This window comes from Salvia hispanica, chromosome 1 (genome assembly GCF_029641045.1).
Source record: "Salvia hispanica isolate PSC_SH4W2 chromosome 1, Shi_PSC_v1, whole genome shotgun sequence".
Lineage (NCBI taxonomy): Eukaryota > Viridiplantae > Streptophyta > Magnoliopsida > Lamiales > Lamiaceae > Salvia > Salvia hispanica.
In genome coordinates, this window is record NC_142692.1 from 10,505,977 (window position 1) to 10,527,965 (window position 21,989).

The following is a 21,989-nucleotide window of genomic DNA, read 5'->3' on the forward strand; positions in this document are numbered from 1 at the left end:
ACTGCTGTATGTTTTCTTAATATAATCTATTTTATAAAAATATACATATTGTTGATTTTTTATTTAGGGCTATTCTCCAAAATTAGTCTCAGTCTTGGAATATTTTCCCTTTTTAATGAGGTTTCCTTTTTTATTAACAATATTGTATAAATATTTTGATTTTTTGATTTTATTAATATTGTAAGAGTACTAGTGAAAAAGGTATTCTCTTTATTACATATTAATAGAAACGTTCCATTCTCTACATCCATTTTTAAAAAATAATACTAAATAGTTAAAATGAAAAAAAAGTAAAATAACTGAAAGAATAATGTAAAAAGGCTTAAGTATTATTTTTTAAAATGAGTTCTGAAAATAAAACGCTTTGCTTAAGTCGGAATAGAGGGAGTAGTATTAAATTATACTACGGAGTACTTTAACTTTTCATATTTCTATTGATGGCCACATTATACAAAATTAAATACAGTACATGTGAATATAATATAATTAAATTTACGCGAATGTAGTGCTATAAAATTTAAAATACGAAAACTATAGAACGCATAATCTACAAAATGATTGGAAAAGGAATTATGTAACATAAAGTTTGAAAACACAAAAAAAGGTGGTATATAATTTAATTATGGTAAACATGAGATGGTAATCAACCTTTACCACTTTTTTACCTCAGGGGATTTAAAGTCAAAGTAAAATTAATGACAGATGTGATTGTGGTTAGTATTCTATGATGGCAAGCATGTCTTGATATTCTTAAATGTCTTCTTTATTAGGAAGATTATAGACATTTTTGTCTGCATTCAATGGAGATCTCCTTTAATGGGGCCTCAACCTAAAAGTGACAAAGAAAAAATTGATAAACTTAGTAATTAGTGTAGAATTTTTTTACTATGAAATCAACCAACAAACTAGGAATCGAGCTCTGCTTGGGCTGTTAGTGTAAAATTAACATCTGTGATGCTATGCTCCTCTTTCCCTCTCTTTCTATCGCTATAATACACACAAAAACAGTCTTAATTCCAAAAGGGTACTTCTTTTGGTTCTGTGCTATGTCTTTTGCTGCTGATCCCTCTTCACAGAACTGCAAATGGGGGAGGAATCATATTTCGAATTTCTTGTTATTATTTGATACCCCTCTCACTTTCCTTTTCATCTTTTAGATTACTTCTTACACTACAAACTCTTTTGCTATCCTATCCACACCCAAAAAACATACGACTTCCTTTTCTCTTTGCGCAACTTCTTTACCCTTCTCGCTCTAAAGGCGCCACCTTTATGGATTTCTTGCTCAAAATTGGCTTTCTCTTCAGGATAATTCACCTGGCTATTTTCCGTAGAGCCTTTGGAAACATTCTTAATTACTAATTCCAGCCTATTTCTTGATCAATGTACTTTGCCCCCTTGTTCCGTCGTGTTAGTTGCGTTTGTTTTTGTGGTCGTGTAATGCTAGAGTGACTGAAGTGTTTGCCTCAAGAAAAGCAGAAAGTTGGAAACCTTTTTTTTTTTTTTTTTAATCTGGGAATTCATGGAATTTGATCTGAATCATGCAGTGAGTGAGGTGGAGCAGAATGTTGCATGTGTAAATGGAGGAGAATGCGAAGGTGGTAGTGGTGATTACGTGTGTTTGGAAACTTCAATTTCATCACCGAATGGCGCCTCTCACTCATCCTCTTCTCCCCCTTGTTCAGAATCTGCTCCACCATCGATATACGTGGAGCTCTGGCATGCTTGTGCTGGACCTCTCACCAGCTTGCCTAAGAAAGGAAATGTGGTGGTGTATTTCCCTCAAGGCCACATGGAGCAGGCTGCATCTGCCTCACCCTTTCCACCCATGGATATGCCTACTTTTGATCTTCCTCCACAGATCTTTTGCCGAGTTATCGATGTTCGGCTACTTGTGAGTGCTTTGTCGAGCTTTTGGTTTGTGTCCAATGCCTTGTTGGTTTTATTTTGGGGTGTGATTTCAACGTATAGTCTTGTTGTGCTTTGGTTTATTTTCTATCTCTGTGTTTTGGTTAATGTTTTTGTAACAGGCAAACAAGGAGAATGATGAGGTTTACACTCAACTGAATCTGCTTCCTCTTCCAGAGGTACTGTTGGTAATTATAGGTAGATGCATTGGTTTTTAAGATGGATGTGTGATTTTTGAAATTCATAATTAGTGAAAGAATTGGGAAATTCATTGGTGGTGAGTAGATTGCTTCTTGAGTTCTATACTTCTTTAATTCTTGGTTAGTGAAAGACTTGGGTCTTTATGATAGTTAATATTGGTTCTTGTTGTTTACGTTTCATTTTCTGTATAATTAGTGATAGACTGATAGGGAAGAAGGCCTTGGGTTGGTGCTAGAGAACTTGTGTGTTCAATTTTAGTGTTTGTAAAGTTGTTGTGCTGATGCAGATGGGAGGGGTGAAATTGGATGGCAAAGAGAATGAAAATTCAGACGTTGATGAGGACGGGAATGGTGTTATGCCTGCAAAGTCGACTTCCCACATGTTCTGCAAGACCCTGACTGCTTCGGATACCAGTACCCATGGTGGATTTTCCATTCCTCGTAGGGCTGCCGAAGATTGCTTCCCCCCTCTGGTTTGGCCTCTTATGATGAACAACACTTCAATTCTCTATTAACTTCAGTAAAGTTCATCTTGCTGAGGAATTACATTCCGTTATAGGATTATAAAGAGCAAAGGCCCTCCCAGGAACTCATAGCCAAAGACCTGCATGGAGTGGAGTGGAAGTTCAGACACATTTATAGAGGTATAAGGTTCGTGTATCACTCATTCTCTTGTTGGATATTCTGAGTGTTTTAATTATGGCATTGCAGGCCAGCCTAGGCGACATTTGCTCACTACTGGTTGGAGCATATTTGTCAGTCAGAAAAATCTTGTTTCAGGGGATGCTGTTCTCTTTCTGAGGTACATTTCATCGAGTTTTGCATTTGAGCAATAATGTTTCAGACTGATGCTTGGGAACACATTGAATAAAATCTACAAAGACTTTTTTACTGAATATATTAAATTTAATACTCCCCCCGTCTCCAAAGAGTATGAACTTTGGGTTTGGCACGGGTTTTAATGCATTATTGGTAAAGTAATAGAGAGATGGATAGAGAAAGTTTTTTAAGTATTGTTAGTGGAGGATGGGTCTCACCTCATTAGAGAGGAGAGAGTTTCCAAAATTAAAAGTCCATACTCTTTGGGGACGGACGAAAAAGGAAATAGTGCATACTCTTTAGGGACGGAGGGAGTATGATTTGAGGGAAAATAATGGAAATAAGTAAAATGCAGAATAATTATTGTTTGTGAGAAAAAATGGACTGATATTACAACTCAGGTTTGCTCTGCAGCATTCTTGTTGAAAGTGTTACTCGCCTTATAAGGTGTATTACCTGTATACTGCAGAGGAGAAGCTGGGGAACTACGGTTGGGGATTAGACGAGCTGCTCGGCCTAGGAATGGCTTGCCTGATTCGATCATTAAGAATCAGGGTTCTTATCCCAATGTCCTCTCTCCAATTGCCGATGCTATATCAAGCAACACTTCATTTCATGTTTTCTACAGCCCAAGGTACTGTTGTCCCATAAAACCTGTTAACAATTAGCATAACCTTCAGTATCTCTAGTAGAGTACCGTTCTAATCCAAATAAACATTTTATCCTAGCATTCTAGCAACCATACTTTATTGATACAACTGGCCCAAAATATAGTCCCCAAAATAATAGCAGTGACTAGAACTCTAGAATTTTATCATAAAAGAAAGATGATGTGTTCACAAATGTGATTGATTCAAGCATGGCTTTGAGGATTGACTGCCTGAGAGTTCATTCGAGGAGCTATTAGCTGTTTCTCAAATTTCTGAATCTCGCCATTGCCTTGCCCCCAATAATTGGAGCAACAAAAAATAATATGATTTAGCCATTTAGGCGATGAAGTATGTATGTGGCTAGAATTTGATGGGGAATATACACATGCAGGAAAATAATATGAACTCTTACTAAATGAGAAAGAAATCTCGTGACATGTTAGATTAAGTGTTGTACAATTAGCCTCTCTGATTATGTGGCATGTCTGCTTAGAACTATTTTTTTGCAGGGCAAGTTGCCATGCTGATTTTATTGTCCCCGTTGAAAAATATGTTATGTGTACCACCAGTAAGTTACCTGTTGGGACAAGATTCAGAATGAAATTTCACTTTGATGATTCTCCTGAAAGAAGGTCCCACATGAAATCTCATAATCTTAATGATGTTTTAGCGTCTGCGATGCATGCTGATTGTATTTTGCAGGTTCAGTGGGGTGGTGACTGGAGTCGGTGATATGGATTCCTATAGATGGCAGAACTCAAAATGGAGATGCCTGATGGTAGAGTACAACTTTATAACCAGGCAACACTTCTGTGATTTTGCATTTTTGCTGCTATTCTAGGGCCTCTATTTAATCAGTGTCATTACTCATTCGTTGTGTACCATCATAAATACCGAAACGGCTCATCTTCCCAACTTATAGCTCATATGGGATTAGATGTTAAGAATCTTTTTTAGTTATAACTTATCTTACTTATCTGTTCGATAATATGGAACTTTTTTGCTAGATTTAGGCCAACAGGTGGAATTGAGATTGGCATCTACTCATTTTTATGCCTTAAGTTTATTTAATAAAACCGCTACTACGTAAGTAGGTTTTACCCCCGGGATTGAAGCATAAATGCATCAGTTGTTAGTACTTAGTAGCAAAGATTAAGTGGTTTAATTTTTTCTGTTGTTGTTGTGATTGGATTTATCCAATCGTTTCTTGCAACTTCACTACATCCTTGTTACCGGAAAATGCTATAGGTTCGTTGGGATGAAGACATCATGAGTAACCACCAAGAACGAGTTTCTCCATGGGACATAGATTTCTCAGGTAACTATGCACCCCTGAGTATCCAGCCCTCACCTAGGACGAAGAAACTGAGGTCAAATCTGCATGTTACTCCGCATGGCAGCTCTATTGCTGGTGCATTTCTTTCCATTTGACTTAATTGTTCTACTATGCATTCTTACTCTGGGCTGACCTTGAAATCTCATTTTTTATGCAGGTGGGGGCTCTGTTTTGGACTTTGAGGAGTCAGTAAGATCCTCCAAGGTCTTGCAAGGTCAAGAAAATATAGGTCTTGTATCACCTTTCTATAGAGGTGATCGAGTGAACTGCCAGCTCGATTTTGGTATGCAACCTTCCACACCTAATCCTGTGGCGAACAGGATGGATATGATTAACTATGGCGAGTTTGTGAGAAATCACGCTCCCGCCAACTTCACAGGTTTTCTGGAATCCAATTGGTTTCCTAAGGTCTTGCAAGGTCAAGAAATTTGCTCATTCAAATCTCTCGCGGCAAGAAGTAGTTCGGATATAGGTGTTTGGTCAAAACCTCAACACGGTTACAACAGTCACAATCAGAGGCCGAGGCCGAGCTTCTATCCTCTGGCTTCAGAAGGTTCTAGAAGCATTCCGATTCATCACAAGAACATCCATACAGGAGGGCTCATACTATCCAACTTCTCTAATTTTCAGACAGAAAATCATGTTTTGAGCCCTACTTCGATTTTGAGTGGGACTAAAGCTGATGTAGGTCGGATGCCACATCTGACCAACGAACCAAGGACGCTGGAGAGAACGTCTGTCCTTAAACATATGAAGAATGAAAGCAACTTGAAAGAAGAAGTTCGTAGCTGCAAGATATTCGGTTTCTCTTTGACAGAAGATCCTGCTGCCATCAATCTACAGGGTCCTAACAAGAGGAGCTGTACGAAGGTACGTTCCAAGCAAGTTGAGCAGCGATGGCTAATTAATACTCTTTTTTCATGCGATGAGACTCGAAAGGGTGATCAGCATTCCTGCTCATAGGTTCACAAACAAGGTAGCTTGGTTGGGAGAGACATTGAGCTTTCAAGATTGAATAGCTATGAAGATTTGCTGACTGAACTTGAGAGGCTTTTCAACATAGAAGGCCTCTTGTGCAATCCTAACTACGGATGGCGCATACTGTACACTGATAGCGAGAATGACATGATGGTAATTGGCGACGACCCTTGGCAGTAAGTCCAGTGCGTGGGTTTTTTTGGGATATTAGCATGTAAAAATCGTCCAACTTTGGCCAAATTTTTGTTCTGATGTGTGATGAATGCAGCGAGTTTGTTGAGGTGGTAACGAAGATCCACATATACACACAAGAGGAAGTGGAGAAGCTGACCATTGGAATGAACAGCGACGACACCAAGAGTTGCCTCGAAGAAGCGCCACCAGCGCCTGATGTGTCCAAGTCGTCTTCAGTAGGCAGCCCGATTCTTCCCCTACTGTGATAAGTATGTGAGTTGGAGGTTCGTGCACATTACTAAACAAAGTGTTGTGTTTGTGTTTGTGTTCTTACTTAAGAAAACGATGTAGTTGAAATAGATGGATTTGGTTATTATGATGTTTGAATGCTGTTTGTTTCTCTCTTGTCACACTGTCTCCATGGATAGAGACATATAAGTTTGTTTGTGTTGGTTATCTGTCTCTATGCTTGATAAAACTCTACAAAATCACAAAGATCGACAAATGACCTACAATGACAACAAATAAATACTCACTATGTTCTATTAAATGTGAGGTGTTTTGTTTTTTGGGTGATCTCACTTAAAATGACATATATATTTTTTAAACTGAAACATTATCTCTATCTATTTTCTTCTACTTTATTCACTCTCCAGTTAACTTACAAAACAACACTATATAAAATTATACGATGAAAAACAAATACTTCACTTAGCAAACATAAGTTTGCAAAGGAAAGTTATGTAATAAAATATCCATGAAAGAAATCGTGGTGGTGTTCATTCCTTTGTAGCAAGGAATTTCACCGAATCTAGTATTTGATTTGTTGGTTAAATTTTCTGCATGGTCCGTTGAATTAAGGCTGAAAATAATTGTTTTATTATCATGTAAAAATCAGTGATAATAATATGTGCGATACTATTTCAATATTAAATTATTTAAAATTTACTAATATATCCCTTAACCTTGGAAATATAGAAAAAGTCAAAGGATAGTTTTGAAATTTCCTACTATAGTATGACTTTAAATAACAAACCAAACATGTGATATCTAGGACTATAGATAATGGATCAATTTAAACACCACGAATAGAAATGAAAGATAAACTTCAATTTAAACACACCCTAGATCATGTATTTTTAGATTTATTAGGTAATGAAATTCCAATTGAGTCGGTAATGAAATCATGTAATTTTAGATTTATCAGGCATATTCCATTGGTTACCATATATACTCGATACCTACATTTTAAAAATTCTCAATATCAGACCATGACATGACCCTGACAATTTATTGGCCATCCATTACCTGACAGGTATCATGTTGGGTCAGGTCAAATAATATCTAACACCCGCTATTTATTTCGACACCCTAAGTTTAAGGTTTAGGACTTTCTATACTATGCTAATCACTATAAGTCTATTGTTATTTGATATTTGACTGAATGAAGTTTGAAAGTTTGAGTTAAACGTTAAAAAGACGAAGATTAAGACTCTTTATCCCAAGTTTCACAAGAAATTTGTTTTCCAATAGAAAAACTTTATACACTCTCCACTTAACCTTTAAGAGTTGTTGAACCCTTCTTAAACACCGAACTAGAGACTAAATTTGGGCCATCCATTTTCTTAATATTATGGTTAGGATTAATTTAATATTTTATTCAATAAATACTTTTATTTAATTTTTATTTTTTTTAATTTTTTTTAATTTTTTTTTTTAAAATTTTATTTATTTTATTTATTTTTTTATTTTTTATTTTATTTTATTTTCAATAAAAACTTGTTGGAGTAAATAATGAACTATATTCACTAAATAATGAACTAAATGAACGTATGTTATGAAGTAATTTTTCGCATTCACATCACTACGTACCGAATTTACTTCAACTGAAAGATAATTACGTCATAACACATTATGAAGTAATAAACAAATGGAATGAAGTAATAAACTAATAAACTAATGAGATGATGACGATGTTCAAAGCCTACTTGGCAGTCTCCGAAGATCTGGACGTCGGCACGAACCAAACCGGGGATACGTATTGGTGGCGCATCACTCGCCTCTACAATGAAACCCGGCCGGCGGGAACCATCTATCACAATGATAGTATGGTTCGCAATTGCAACAGATGCAACGAGGCAATTGGGAAGTTCCAGGGGATTTACCTCCAGGAAGAGCGGTCGGCGGGGAGCGGCACGAACGAGCTCGACATCGTCACTGCCGCCTTGGTGGCATACCAACGGGAGGAGTTCAAACCGTTCAAGTACCCCGATTGTTGGCAGGAGGGGCGCCAACATCCGAAGTATAGGGGCGGCATAGCAGCATCCTCCTCCAGCTCCTCCAGCAAACGGTCCAAGTCGGTTGCCCTATCCGACGGCGTCTCCAATGATATGGCTACCTAGCTTGCCGGAGCTAACTTGGGTAGCCCCGACGCTGGCCCGAGCAGTTCCCGCCCGCAAGATGGAAGAAGGCGGCGGCCAACCGCCTCCGCCGTCGCGTCTCGACTCCATCCGTCCCCACCCCGGCCCCCGCCCCCGCCGCCCCCGCTCCCTTTGTGCCTCCTCCACCCCCGAACAACACGTTGTGGGCCATCTTGAGTCAACTCTATATAAACGATACATCTCGAATGACTCCGGATCAACTTGCAACACATGAGCAAATGATCCGGGGTCTCAAGAGGCAATTGGGGATAGAGGACTAGTCTTCCACGTGTGTAATTTTTAATTTGTAGGATTTTAATTATGTATTTTTTATTTTCTAGGATTTTAATTATGTATTTTTATTTTTTAGTATTTTAATTATGTAATTTTTATTTTTAAGGATTTTAATTATGTAATTTTTATTTTTAATGTATTTTTATAATGTAGAAATGTTTTTAATAATTGGAGTATTTAAATTGAATAATAGAATGGTGGGACCCTTGAGCTTGTCCTTAGCTAAGAGCACGGATGTGGGTGTTGTGCTCTTAGCTAAGGACAAGTAGTAAAAGTGGGTTCGAGCCCACTTCCGTGCTCTTAGCTAAGAGCACATGCTCTAGACATCAATTCTTTAAAAGTAACTTAGTGAGTGTAGATATGTGTTAAGTTGATAGATCAACTTATTCTAAGTAAACAATTTCTCCAACGAAGTGTTCAGTTGCAAGGGAGCTTAAAACTAAAAATAAGTCTTATTTACCCTGAATATCTTAGAATGAATCTGGTGACACAAATGAAAGCAATTAAAAATCAAGTAATGAATGACTCTTGCCGCTGATGTGATATGTGGTCTTGCACTTCTTGCTTTTAATTTTTTTTCTGAAGACACTAAGAAAGGATAAGCAAGAACCATTCGTCCAGCTTCCTATTACTGCGAAATTAGTAATGGACTTGATTGCAAATTTGCAATCAAATACTTTTATACATTAAATAAAAGAAACACTGGATTTGTATCATGCTGTCTAATTTACAGGGTTTTTTTTTCCTAACTAGATCGAGCAAAATTAGGTGAAACCCTAACTTTACCATCTTACTGGAACTACAAAATAAGCAATTTAGCAGCAATATACCTGCAAACAACCAAGCTAGAAAGTGAAAGGGGGATTAATCATTAAATAAAAGGTAAATATTTGGGGGATCAGAAAGCAGAACACAACAGGAATTAAGGAGCTTCATAATCAATGGCTCACCAAATTCTGTGGGGGCAGCATAAGAGGTACTAATAAGTTGTCCGTGAATCATTTTTCAGTGCAGCAGGTAATGTGGTCAGCTTCTTCTATCAACTACATGCATAGATGGTCAACTTGGTAGCAAGAATGAGACTGCCTCTCCACAAAAAAAAAAAACAAGGCATCTCTGACAGCAGTCCTATCAACTTCTAATAGAATATAAATAAGGCATTCCCTCCAGATTGCCTCTTCTATGTCTCTAGTCGGAGTCTGACATGTATAATCTTGGTCTTACAGAACGCCGCTGGCGAGGAAATGAAAACGGATTATCAGATCTTTTCTTACTCGTCTTACCGGTCCTGTTGCCTTTCATACCAAGAGAAAAAGTTGCTGCCAACCAAGAAATGGAAACAAGTCAAATTTCAGAAGAATTATAACAATAACAGAACTCATTAAAGTTTACACTAAACTGAGATGCAATGTTAGTAGGAGCAATCTGGGGAGGTGGTTCTGCAATCATTCTGCTTTTTTTATCCCATAGAAAAGTCACACATGGTTAAAACAACTCTTATCTCTTAAATGAATATACAATTGGCTGGTACTTAAATAATAGATCAAACCTAAAACTACTTATCTTTTGATCCATTTTGGGGGTAGGGGATTCAGAAATAACATAGCAGTAGTGTTACCATGATCTGCTAACATGTCCAAGTTACTATCTTTCGGATGTACTTGATTGGCTAGACCTAAGCCATTTGCAGCTGTGCGTTCACCCCAACCTCCTCTGCCACCACCACCAAGCCTGATAAATCTCCAGTCCTCAGTATGAATACCATTTGATACATCAGGATTGTCTCTCAAACCAGTCTGCGCAGCTGAAGAATCAGAAGGCCTTGTAGGTATTTGGAGTGAGGGGCTATTGCCACTACACGCCAAATGTTTATCTACTAAACCACCATTCATATCAGTATGTTGAGCATTAGAATCAGGGATCAGTGCAGCAGATCCCGTAGAAGTCTCCATAGCCAATTTATGGCCATTCGTAGATGGCTGGCAATTAAGAGTGATGTCCTCCATGTCAACTAAAGGGCCAGAAAGGTCAGCATCAGACCCAGATAATTGAAAATCCTGATCATCAGGTGGCAATGACCAATTATCACTCCCAAACTCATCATCATTTGTATTGTAAGGATTAAAGCATGAATTTGCACCATCGCTAACAGCAGGATTTTCATAATTAGAATCAGGAATCCCATGCTGTGGAGCTGGAAACTGAATGCTACTAGCATCTGCTCCACTATAAACAGCCTTCGACGTCATCAGTGGTTCAGATTCTTCATCAGAATCACTAAGGACAATCACTTCTGCATCCACACCTGGAGTAGCAGTAATTGGATCATTGAATCCATGTGGCGGTTCAACACTCAGGGGCATGGACTCATATTCACTGCCATCTTCACCATCTCTGCCGCTACTAGTGGCACTACTGCTCATAGGAGTTATAATTTCACCATTTTTCTTGAAGTTTCCATTAAGTCTATTTGCAGGTGAGGCACCTCGTGAATTATTAGCTTTATTAACTTCCCAGCAACCATTCTGGTTCCTTCTAATCCCTATTTTTAGAGCACCATGACTATCAGAATCATTGTCATGTTTAGCCAGTTTAAGTTCTACTTTTGGCTTTGATTCTGCTTCAGTTGATGAACAGATGGAACCATCATACAAATGCCACAGCCCAAGCTCCCCAAGACCTCTACGATCTCCATCTGCCTTAGCACGCCAACAGCCGTCAGGCTTTACCTCAATCTCTGTCACATCTTCTCCAGCATCCCGCATCTGTAATACATAATGAAGGGAGCATGATATTAACCAAGAATGGCAGAAGATATAATACCACAAGAAACAAGTACCTTGTGTGATATCCGATTGAAATAAGGATCTATGATAATATTCTCCCAAGAATAGTTCTTCAGACAAATGGGACATTGCCACTGCATTCTCAAACAGCATTCAAGAACATAAAAAACAATGCTGAGGAAGGTCTTTAGTTAACAAATAATATACAACATGTTCACAGCAAGAGCATGTGATTAAGGAATATATAAATCAATGTACCTTCCTGGAGCGTTGGTTCATCTCCACAAATACTTCCAAATCAAAACAGCCCATATGAGCACAAGGCTTAAACCTTCCAGCAATCTTCATTCTCATACCACTCATCTGAAGAATTCAATCATAAGAGTACAGGCTATTCAGTTTCATCATAATTGCACCAAAATAGCAACCTTAAACAAAGAAACAAGGTTGCATCAAGCAGAAATGCTGATTCAGATGGCAAATTCATAACATTGACTATGCTACAATCTCACTCATACAAATACAAAACACAGCATATGATGAACTTCAATAATAAAAGTAAATATTTAGGAAACTATACACAGATGCTTTAAAAATAGATAGAGGAGTTTGCAACTACAGTTGTAGATGTTAAGTAAACCAAAGATTTTCATAAAATTACAGAAATATACTACGCTCACGGCTCACAAAGTGAATCAATAGGAGACTCCTTAGATCTGCTCATGAGAAGTAGACAACAGAGACATCTTATTCTCTTTCAAATTATGCCCAACTTTGCAAGTAATTTATGATAACACTACTCACAGGACAGCGGAGATTGACAGGAACAAAATCAGCAACAACTTCAATATCACTGTCACTATCAGCATTTTCTGTGGCAGGTCCACCGCCAACACATTTACGAACACGAACTAGTGCATCCTCAAAACGCTCACCTTCATCCTCTTTTGGTATCAAATTGAGAATCTAAAATAAGATGGCAGAATTTCACTGTCAATTAAGTTAAGTCCACTCCAGGTTAATAAAAACTGAAACAAATGTACACTGCCAATAGGTTTCACAAACTTCTGTTTTACGGTACACGAGAAACCAAGACCAGTCCATCATTTGTTTAAATGGCAAACTCAAGGAGAGAACCTAATCATCAAACTGAAAATGAACATTTTGGCGAGCAAAGAAACTTGACAATATAAATTAAACATCAATAATGAGTTTGGTACCCGCAAACATAGAAAAATTACGCCAAACCCCAAACACAAAATAATGATATTTAATGGCATCAACACAATTACAATGGCGCCATGCTATAAACTTCAACTTACAGATGCACGGCCACAAAAGGGCCATGAACGCACTAGAAAGTCTTGTCCTATGAAACCGGGAGGGGTCATGTGCATACAGCATGGTTCAGAACATATTAATATATTTTCAGTGCATTATTTCATTTTTGAGCAAACTAAGATACCCAAGTTTACCAAACCACATGAATACACCCAGAGAAACATTTCAAATTATATGCCAAAATAAACATCATAGGAGGACCATTCAACCTGATGCAAAGTCCTTCGCTTTACAATTCTAACTCCCATACAGAAAATGCGAGCATCAGTTCCTGTTAAGGAAATCTTATTAATTCCGTCGCTGGTGTAGGTTGTAATCTGACAAAACAACAAGATATGCATACACTAAGGTATATGTAAAAAACAACATAGAATATCTAGTCAAACATGATTGAACGAGAGTGACATATTTGAGTTAATGATTTCCCCCACAAACCCCCTGCTTCCACTCAATTAAGAAAGGCCCAACAAGGGAAAACCTAAAAGGGGAAGAGAGGGGACATCTACAGAGGATAAAAGATTTGGTGTATGTTAATTGCCCATTTTGCATATGTCAAGGATGCTTCCAAGTTCCAATACAGGATTATTGTATACATTCACCATTAGAAAAAATAATTATTTATATCATCTGGTTTTAAAATCCTTGACAGAGCAAACTGGAAAAACAAGGTGGACGTAGTTGATCCATACCAAGCATTAGAATATGTGACCATATAAATTAGGCTGCAAAAATATTCATTTCCTACTTTGTCTGGGAACTACCACCAAAAAGTCATCACTGCATGCAAACTAGTGGATGTTGCCACATAAAGAGGTACATACTAAAATGTATAAGAGGGACTGCAGCAAACAAGACATGCTTCCCCATAAAAGAAACGTCACTCCTTATCTTTGTCTGGTTTTCTAATTTGATACATAGAAAAAATGCCAATTTAAAGAGAGAACTCACAATAGGTCCGTCGTCTCGACCATTTGCTCCGAGAAGTTGAGAACCGGGTCTATTTATTGCCCGTACTGGTACACCTATAAGGTTAGTTAATAAGATAAAAGTGTTCTACATGTGAGCAAGGGAAGCACTCTGTCCTCTATCGTTCACATCAAAGAGAACAAAAGAGAAAATGGAATGCGTACACAAAAATCAAAATGTATGCTACCAACCCTCCTCCCAAAGGAGGTTATAGTATTATACTATGCACATGGATGAGCAGGCAAGTCCTGATTTGGAAATGTACTAAAATCACAATAACAAATTAGAAGATGAGCATCTTTCTATATTAGCTGCAACTAAAGAACAATTAGAAACAATTTTGGTGAAGGTTGGAGAAGAAGTGAGCTTCTACATCTAATAGACTCACGAAATTAAGCAATCTAAGTGGATATCATACCATTTACTTGCAGATCTGCATATTGCGGCCACTGCATTCTATATGTGACCTTATCATTGAGTAACATACACCATGCCTGGGTGGAAATTATCATAATCCTGTAGATTAGTACATTCTGATAGAGCAAGACAGATGATCTTTCCAATAACATCAAATGATCACCAACCTGAACATCATGTTCTTGTTTCAACAACAAGTCCTTATCTGCCCTTGTTAGTTTAAACGTTTTCTCAATGCTCAGAGAAGGATTAGAGCTGCAAACCACAAATGTGCAGATATGCAGCCACTAATTAAAACAACTCAATGGAACATATATAAACAAGAAAACATCAGAATCAACAAACTGGAAGTAAGCATGATAAGAATATGAATGATAAGCTTCTTGGAAGATAACATAAACTTCCAGCATTTATAGTCCAATCACACTACCGAAAATATGGATTCATCAAAAGTGTGTAACAGTGCGTGAGGAAAAGTTCAGCCAGACTACAGCACAACACAAGGCAACAATTTTAACCAGAACTAAATGTACTTTATGCAATACAAGACTTGGACCAGCCATTGCATAGTGCATTGCATTTATATCACACATGCATCAGAAAAAAACAAAGAGCTGAGACATTGAAAAGCTAGAACGAAGTATATAGCTGCCCATCTGGCATACTAGATTGAGAGACTAGATACAGAGCACTCAAATCAAAAATATGCTCAGGTTCAGGAAGTAGAGGGTAACATATTACTCAGGTTCAGAATGTTAACAAAAAGAAGGAAAATTCATTGACATACCCATCTGCAGAAACACTTGTGATATTCAATTTCATAGGATAGAGGGGATTTGCAATTGACACCAAGAAACTGCATATTTCAACACAATGGTGAGTATAAGGCATCACTCTTCTGGATTCATTCCAAGTACAAAAGAAACCAATCATATCATGTAGTATCAAGTTTAAATGCAGTATAGCTGTATAGGGCACAAATCTTGGTTAAGCTGTTTATAATTGAATGACCAGCTGTACATAGAACCCTCAATATTGTTAAGTTTAGCATATCTCATAATAAAAAAACAAGTTTCAACATTGGGCAAGCTCTTAATTATGCAATCAGATATGAGAGATCTCCATGATCTAAAAGGCAAGTTAAATAATTAGCATATACTTTTAGCTGATTGAAAATACATTGACATGACCCTAGAAAATTCTCAGAATAGGAGAAAATTTGGAAACTTATGCTTAATTACAGGCTATAAGACAAGCAGCTGCTTGTTACACCGTTAATATGCGATGCACAAAAATAAATTCCATGCAAGAACAAACATACAACCAAACTATCTTAAGAATTCTACAAGTATCTGTCTTTTTTAAAATTTTATGTTTAGTTCATTAAATGGTTTTCAAAAGAGTGACCATGGAGACAATTTCAACCTCAGATTGTGACAAGCAACTACATAACTATTTACGAATTACTGCAGTCAATATAAAGAACAAACAGAGGCAGATCATGAAGGAAGTACATAAAGGCCTAGTTATAGAAATGGCACAATCTTCATCGACTGCTCAAACAAAATAAATGTATAAAGTAAAAAATAGGTTATCAAATATTAAGGTCATCACTCGTCAGATGATGAATATAATGCCATTGAGAAACAAGCTCAGATAATAGCAATCAACTCATAACATGTAAGGAAGACTCAGTAAAGGTAACAAGAAGCTGGTCCCATGATATATGAGGAAAGACAAGGTGGCATATTTTTACTCACGGGTCTGCTCGACTCAGCCTACATAATTCACAGTAAAAGGTCTTTGGTGGACTAAGTAGAACACCATCCATTGGTTTCTCGGGAATCACCACACATGATATATGTTGCCACACACTACACCTTGGATCCTCACACTGCACAATTATGTACATATATATTATTTAGAATGGTCACAGATACATCCAGAAACTCATATCAGATGACAGGAAAACATAATAAAGCAGTCAAAGGTGCAAAGGCATATTGGAACCTTGGTGCAAGGCACAGGCACCTGACAAACACAATGAACAAAACACTAATATTAAATGAAAAAAATTAACAAATTATGTTGTGGGCTACTAAAAACTTATGCAATGCTGTAACTAGTAACACTTCAAAGGAATCATGATAGAGGAACCTGTAGAGACTATTATTTCTTATTAATATCCTAAATATACTATATCTAGGTTCCTGAGCTTAATTCTAAAAAATAGTACCCAGAAAATGACGTTCGCACCTTTTTGGTACCCAATGTGCAAATAATCACATTTAGGGTCCAAAAAGATGGATAATCACATTTTAGGTGCAATTTATACCATTTTGCCCTTCAGGCCATTAAAAGCATACCAGTCTTTTACCTAGTCGGTTAAAACACCTAATTTGTAATTTTTCCCTGTTTACGTACTTAAAATGTGATTCTTCCTACTTCATGTACCAAAAAGGTGCAAATCTCATTTTCCATTAACCAACTTTGTAGTTTAAATAATACTAGTTTTTACAATAATTTAATCATTTGTATTTATTAGAACTATTAAAACATGGATTATTAAAAAAAGTTTGTGAATAAAATATTGGCGCAATAATATTTTAAGATTGATAGACATATATGCCCTACTAATATTATAATGTTGCCTGTTATTTTATTATGAGAATTTTTTCGTCGAACTTTAAAAGGTATATTAGTCAATTATGAATGTGTAAAGCAATGACATTTTCTTATGCACGCTGATTTGATTTCGTCAAACCAACAAAAGTTATTTATTACTACGTATTTGGTATATCTCAGGTATAACGTTCGATTTAATTATTTCGTAAAACTAATTGTGAAATTAATTGGTTTTGATTTTGTTTACGCATGTTTTGAATGTGGAAATTGGTCAATGCATTTAAAATAAACAAAAAAAAAAGTGGGTTATATAATTGTTTAAGTAAAATCTAAATTTGTTAGTAGTTACTTAGTAAGTATAAGTGGGTTATACCAATTTAAGTAGAATCATAAATTAGATTTCTTAACTGACAATGTAAAAGTCTAATATGTCCTTAATGGTCTCAGGGGCAAAGTCTCGGGGAAAAATGGCTCGTAAAATGTGATTATCCGTCGTTTTGGACCCTAAATGTGATTATTTGGACATCGGGTACCAAAAAGGTGCAAACCCCATTTTCTAGGTACCATTTTTGTGGTTAATAACATGGCAAACTGAATCAACAATTAAATTTTTAAATATTTCCTTGAAACAGAGTATATTTGAAGATGAACATAGTATAAAGAGGTTGTGAACAACAAATAAATCAACATGAACAGAGTATAAGGAGGTTATGAACATCAACTGCAGATACCTTAATCATTGAATCAGTAGGCAATGAGCTTCCACAGAGACAGCGTGTCTCCATATGATCTTTAAGTTTTACCTTCGCGCCATCTGAAAGGCCTTGTGATTTTGATGCCAAGTCAGGTGCCCCAGAGATTTGCATTTTTCTGAATATAGAAAGAGAATAATCAGCATAAAATCAAGTCCAACTTATGAGTGCTCCTCCCTACATTCCAGGACATCGTCCATCTCAAAGTTGTAGTTTTTACCTCATGTCGTCACTTTACATTTTTTTAACCGACCACCTCAACTTTTTCTGTTGTCCTTAAATGTTTTTATTTATGGGAAAAAGTAATATAGCTCTGAAATCTAAATGGAACTTATATTTGAACAAGTGAATGAAGAAAAATGAAATTATAGTCTGCTCCTTGATGATGTATACAGACAATAGAAGAAAATTGAGCAAAGTAGACAAGAAAAGCAATCTATATCAAATCTGCAATAGTCCATGAATGAATTTTTTTCCTTAAAAAACGACCTATATGTGTCATCAACGAGCTTTGCCACTTCATCCTTTCCAATAGCATTCATCTTGGCCCATGCTGATGAAACTGTTGCAAATAAATAATACTCCATCGCATCAATGCTCAATAGTCGTCAGATATTATATCAGAAAAAAAAAGAGAGTTCCGAGTCGTAGTATTTCTCATGTATCTTCATAAGTATTAAGGGACATGCTATTGCATATATATCTGTAGTTGACTATTTATTTAATCCCATGATCTACCTAGCAATAAAGATTTGAACATTATTTCAAATCAATTTAGACGAGCACAACAACTTTCTCAGGAGCTTTTGCCATCTTCTACATCATCTTGTCTTCTCACAAGGATCTAATATTGGGGGTATAAAATCATTGAACATATATAAATGTAACAGTACTTAGATGCATTACTTTCATTGGTCCAATGCAAATTGAGTTTGCTTAAAAATTATGCGATCTGACAGGAAGTGATATAACATATAGATAGTTATCCTCAATTCAATAGATTTGTTATTTGAAAGTAACAGAGAGATCACATAGCCAACTACCTCGATCATCAGAGAGAAGTGTCAGTATTCGGTCAACAAGGTCCTGTGACAATTGAATACCACCAAACATTTAGAAAGTAATACAAAGTACTCATTGACGATATAGTAGAAACTAGAAAGTAAATACATAGTACTCAATTACTCATTATCCAAACAACATGTGAGACAACAAGCCTCTGAGTAATTGGAAACTACAACATGCAGTACAGTAGCACCGATATACAAGTAGGTTTCCATCTGTTGAACAGCATAGATATTTTAGAGTCTTAAGTTCAACTTCCAAATAGGTGCTCTCCAGTGTGCAAGATACACAGAAGAAAGAAGGGACTAAGAGTCTATGACAGAGTGGGAGTTTCCTTATTGTAGAAATGGCATGAATTAGCTACATATCAAGCATCTGACCTGTTTCTTTCCCTGCTTAGAAAGTCCAAGTTGTGTAAGGACATCCTTAAGCTCCTTAACCCGAAAATATGCTAATTTGTCCTGTGAAAAACAATACAGAGATTTTACTCTAGATAATAAACATACTAGCTGAGAAACATAAAGCTATCATTTTCTAAAGTCTACTTTATAACAAGACCAACACAAGCAAACAAAAGAAGATTACAGAGAAACATGAGAATCCCCTCTATATAAACATTTCAATTCAAAGTCTATATCAACAGGCGCAGACCCTTATGATGCATATGAATTCTTCCCAGCAACTGTAGTATGATACATTGCAAATCTACAACCTAATATATTTGTGGGTTATATCATCATATGATGAGTTATTAAGCACACACCAATTTTACAACAACTTTATACATATCAATCTCTATCACAGCTGTCTTTCGTCAACTAAATAATTTATTTATATGAATCAAAATTTATTCAATGAATATACCCCTATACAATCTAACCAAACACTTATGCATTGATCTTTTAATTTAAGTCCAAGCTTCTGGGTAAAATTCATCATGTCTTTCAATCTTCTTGTCAGAGCAAATTGGTTCTTAAAACAGACTAACATTCTCTCCTCGTTACTCAATACCAAATAGACTGAACATATAAATCCTAGTGTAAGCCTCTAACCAAATGGTATAGTTTAATTTAACAATGACTTGCATGGCATCTTCAGAGTAATGGTATCAAAACTGAAACAACAATTCTAAAGGCAAAGAAACTAGTACTGATCAGACTAAGATTACCTTGCAGCTAGCCACCACTTCCATCCTCTTCTCTCCCAAAATCAATATAGCTGCCACTCACGTGCGCCTTTTCAATTAGCCATCGGAATCCAATTCATTAAAATACAAAAAAAGGCAGGTCCAAATCAGCACACAGTAGTACATTTAGAAAAGACAAAAACTTACAAAAAGGTGATGATTTCGAAAATAGAAAAACGCTGCAAATCCAACAGCGTAATTAGGGGTTGCGGCTGGTACTAGCGGCGGATCGTCGTCTCTCCCGAATCTCTCGCCAGAATCCACACACTAAATTCTGTATATATATATTTAAGGGTTGCCCCAAAAGAATGCAGCTGGTAAGAACAGAACCTACCAAAATTCTGTATTAAATAAATTAATACTATATATTTATGCATTAAATAGGCACACTAATATTTAATCAACTGCTAACAGGTTTAATTCTTTTTCCCTTTTCTTCATATTTTCAACGTCTCTTTTTTTTTTTTATAATAATTTTCCCTTTTCTACCTATTTTTCAACGTCTCTATCCCCTTGCCAAGAATTTATTTTCCTCTTTCATTAATGGTGGATATCTTTCTCTTGTTCGGCGGAGATCAGATCTCATCTCCCTGTGCGTCGTTCTTCTCTACTTTAGATGTAGACATGACATCGCATAGTGATGCACAAGAAATGCATGAATTCATGTCTTTCATCAATGGAGTCAATCAGAATTACCATGAATCAATTTGGAACTATGACAGATAGTACTTTTAGTTACTCCCTCCGTCCCCTTTCCACAAGAAATTATGCAATTTTATTTTGTGTGGGAAGTGGAGAGGATCTCTTAATCCATTCCTACACCTCATATTCCACTTACTAATTCTCACTCACATTTTATTATAAAACTAATATATAAAAGTATGATATATGCTCCACTAATTTTTTCAATCCACTTTCTATTACTCCCTCCGTTCCATTGAAGATGACCCACTTTCTTTTTTGGTTTGCCTCAATCAAGATGACTCATTACTTAAAATGGAAATCCCTTTATCTCTACTTTATTCTCTCTTTCTTACTTTACTCTCTCCAATTAACACACAAAATAAGATTGCATAAAATCTCGTGTCGCCCAAGGAAGGGGTCATCCTCTTTGGAACGGAGGGAGTACATTTCTTAAAATTCGTGTCAGATGAAGTGGTGACAAATTATAAAGAACGGAGGAGTATCAACAAAATATAATTATTACTCCTTCCGTTTTTTAAAAATAGCAACTACTTCCATTTTGGGTCGTTTCTTAAAAATAAAAACTTTAGAATCTTTCTATTTTAGGATATGGACCTAACAATCCACTAACTCTATTTTTTCTACTTTTTCTCTTCCTCTCTCTTACTCCACTCATTTTTCTTTTCCTCTCTTTTACTTTACCAATTTTTCTCACTTAATTTACCAATTGTGCATTAAAACCCATGTCGTTTCAAATATTTCTATTTTTTGAATACGGAGATGGAGTATAAAAAAATGACATAACATGTGTATAATAATACGGGGATGTATTAGGATGACACATCTTCTTAAAGTGACAACGCATCATCAACCTCGTACTATCATATGACACATTATCTTGCAATATTCATTAGCATGCGTTTTACAGATCGCATGATAGTAATAGGTAGATTGCAGTGTAGATTGTTGAGTATTAATGTTTAATTTGCATTATATACAAACTGATTGCTTTTGTATAAAGTTATTTTGTATTATAAATAATAATTCAATACTCAATAATGTACACTGTAATCCACATATTACGTAGTCTGTAAATCTATTTAAAATACCTACTAATAAATATTATAGAATACACTCCTAATATTATAGGATGACGTGTCACGTGGCAGCACGGAGTTAGTACTTAATAGTACGTTGTCACTCGAAAATCGGTATCACCATAACGCACTCCTATTCACTCCTATTCACTCCTATTCATACATGTACAACAATATCAACGAAATTATAACAAAATAATGGCACGTACATGTATACAAGTATATCAACACAATAATTGTTCTAATGTGTTGATATTTGATAACCTGACAAGAAAACATTAATTTTATTCC

At 36.2% G+C, this 21,989-nt stretch overlaps 1 protein-coding gene and 1 pseudogene across 5 annotated transcripts; one reads left to right on the forward strand and one right to left on the reverse strand.

Annotated features, from left to right (window-relative positions):
* Positions 1-890: 890 nt before the first annotated feature.
* LOC125224020 (auxin response factor 4-like) lies at positions 891-6,463 on the forward strand (annotated as a pseudogene). The gene is made up of 13 exons (XR_016134504.1): positions 891-1,598; positions 1,686-1,894; positions 2,031-2,087; positions 2,396-2,581; positions 2,668-2,752; positions 2,820-2,910; positions 3,397-3,561; positions 4,087-4,209; positions 4,280-4,355; positions 4,826-4,988; positions 5,071-5,783; positions 5,877-6,067; positions 6,160-6,463. The product of XR_016134504.1 is annotated as an auxin response factor 4-like (transcript).
* A 2,955-nt stretch (positions 6,464-9,418) lies between these two features.
* LOC125218752 (E3 SUMO-protein ligase SIZ1-like) lies at positions 9,419-20,400 on the reverse strand. Of its 4 annotated transcripts, none has more exons than XR_016134663.1 (18): positions 20,065-20,400; positions 19,900-19,949; positions 19,112-19,192; positions 18,710-18,752; positions 18,156-18,228; positions 17,646-17,784; positions 16,050-16,183; positions 15,077-15,145; positions 14,457-14,544; positions 14,291-14,366; positions 13,855-13,928; positions 13,116-13,223; positions 12,370-12,531; positions 11,824-11,928; positions 11,619-11,699; positions 10,398-11,544; positions 9,730-10,098; positions 9,419-9,609 (listed from the first exon to the last, which is right to left on the reverse strand). XR_016134663.1 is itself a non-coding variant. In XM_089063139.1 (17 exons), the coding sequence occupies exons 2-17, from the start codon at positions 19,921-19,923 to the stop codon at positions 9,968-9,970; spliced, it is 2,535 nt and encodes an 844-aa protein (XP_088919265.1). In that variant the 5' UTR covers positions 19,924-19,966; positions 20,065-20,400; the 3' UTR covers positions 9,419-9,967. The 4 variants fall into 4 exon arrangements, 1 of the variants encoding a protein (XP_088919265.1); XR_007176016.2 differs by having other exon boundaries at positions 19,900-19,966; XR_016134662.1 differs by having other exon boundaries at positions 9,419-9,624; positions 19,900-19,966.
* Between the last annotated feature and the right edge of the window lie 1,589 nt (positions 20,401-21,989).

Coding starts and splice junctions, on each gene's coding strand:
- LOC125218752 (XM_089063139.1), bottom strand. CDS start 19,923: ATGGAAGTGGTGGCTAGCTGCAAG. Junction 18,753..19,111: donor CTAAGCAGGGAAAGAAACAG/GTCAGATGCTTG, acceptor CAATTGTCACAG/GACCTTGTTGACCGAATACT. Junction 10,099..10,397: donor GGACATGTTAGCAGATCATG/GTAACACTACTG, acceptor CTTGGTTGGCAG/CAACTTTTTCTCTTGGTATG.